Raw genomic sequence first — 1,443 nt, 5'->3', positions numbered from 1 at the left:
TGGGGAGGGGAAGCAGAGGGGGTGGGAAGCGGGCAGCAAGAGGGCGGGGAGCGGCAGAGAGGGGGGTGGGGAGGCGGGCAAGAGTAGGGGCGGGGAAGCGGAGCAGCAGAGGGGGTGGGGAGCGGAAGCAGAGGGGGCGGGGAGCGGGCAAGCAGAGGGGCGGGGAGCGGGAAGCAGGGGGGCGGGAGCGGGCAAGCAGAGGGGCGGGGAGCGGGCAGCGAGGGGGGGGAGCGGGAGCAGAGGGGTGGGGAGGGGCAGAGGGGGCGTGGAGGCAGCAGCGGGGGTGGCGAGCGGGAAGGATCAGAGCCCCGCCCCCTCTGCTGCCCGCTCCCCGCCCCCTCTGCTGCCCGCTCCCCGCCCCCTCTGCTGCCCGCTCCCCGCCCCCTCTGCTGCCCCCTAAACCTTTAATGCATCACTTTACCTACCCGCCTGGCACTTATCCAACAATTATAACTTCTTGCCCCCCCCAGCCCCCACTACTTACCTGTGTACAGCACCCAAGCCCCCTTAGTGGGCACCCCCCTCCCTGGCACATGCCAGTCGGTGTGGGCGGAGCTGGACCATGGCTGTATTTTAACCCTTTGTGTCTCTCCAGAGCGGATGATCAGCAGCGAGTCCTTGGAGGGGGTCCCTATCCTGGTTCTGGCTAACAAGCAGGATGTGGAGGTAACAGAGCGGGAACTGCCCCGTACCCACAATTCCTCTCTTCTTCATCTGCCCCAAGTGCTGGGTTCATGGGTAATTCTTCCCCCCCCCCCCCTTCTCGTTACTGGGGGCCGGGGCTTATAGAGCCCCATCAGAGGGGTCAGGTTTGTGCCATTCCCTCACCCTGTACATGTGGGTGCCCCTGGCGCTGCCCTGTCGTCCGGGTGCCCCTGGCGCTGCCCTGTCGTCCGGGTGCCCCTGGCGCTGCCCTGTCGTCCGGGTGCCCCTGGCGCTGCCCTGTCGTCCGGGTGCCTTGTCCTGTGGCACCTACAGTTATGGTGTCCCGCCAGCAGGGGGCGTCTGTGGCCTGTGGCTCTGTCTGAGCCCATTCCCATACACTATAAGATCTGCTTGCTTGGTGATGTGGCCAAGCGAGCGGATCTTTACCCAATATCCACACCTACGGGCGGGCAATATCGGGTAGCAAGTTGCTTTAAAAAAAAATAATCCGATCGTTTGGCCCTGGGGATCGGATTACATTTGCGGCCATGGGGCAGTTGGTTCGGGGAGCGCATCAACGAGCCAATAGGGTCCCCGGTCCGACTGGATTTTCTAACCTGGCCGATCAATATCTGGCCAATTTCCGGGCAGATATCGGTTGGCCAGGCCGCTTGGTTCTGCCCCTACACGGGCCGAATCTGCCCAAGGGACCCATATCGGCAGCTACTATTGGCCCATGTATGGGGGCCTTTAGTCACTCTTCCCTGTACTTTCTCTATTTCATTACTGCCCCCCCTT

General features: G+C 63.5%; 2 protein-coding genes across 2 annotated transcripts in view; both read left to right on the top strand.

Annotated features, from left to right (window-relative positions):
- sox18 (SRY-box 18) overlaps positions 1–1,443 on the top strand; it is a gene marked incomplete at its 3' end in the record, with an annotated part of 354,190 nt that overhangs the window by 317,298 nt on the left and 35,449 nt on the right.
- Positions 1–1,443, top strand: part of arfrp1 (ADP ribosylation factor related protein 1) — a gene marked incomplete at its 5' end in the record, with an annotated part of 7,701 nt that overhangs the window by 1,250 nt on the left and 5,008 nt on the right. The window contains 1 exon segment of the mRNA NM_203834.1: positions 596–666. Coding sequence (NP_989165.1) covers positions 596–666 — 71 coding nt within the window.

This window comes from Xenopus tropicalis, chromosome 10 (assembly GCF_000004195.4).
Source record: "Xenopus tropicalis strain Nigerian chromosome 10, UCB_Xtro_10.0, whole genome shotgun sequence".
Taxonomy (NCBI): domain Eukaryota; kingdom Metazoa; phylum Chordata; class Amphibia; order Anura; family Pipidae; genus Xenopus; species Xenopus tropicalis.
Note: the sequence above shows the minus strand (reverse complement) of the source record. Positions and strands in the feature narration are given on the sequence as shown.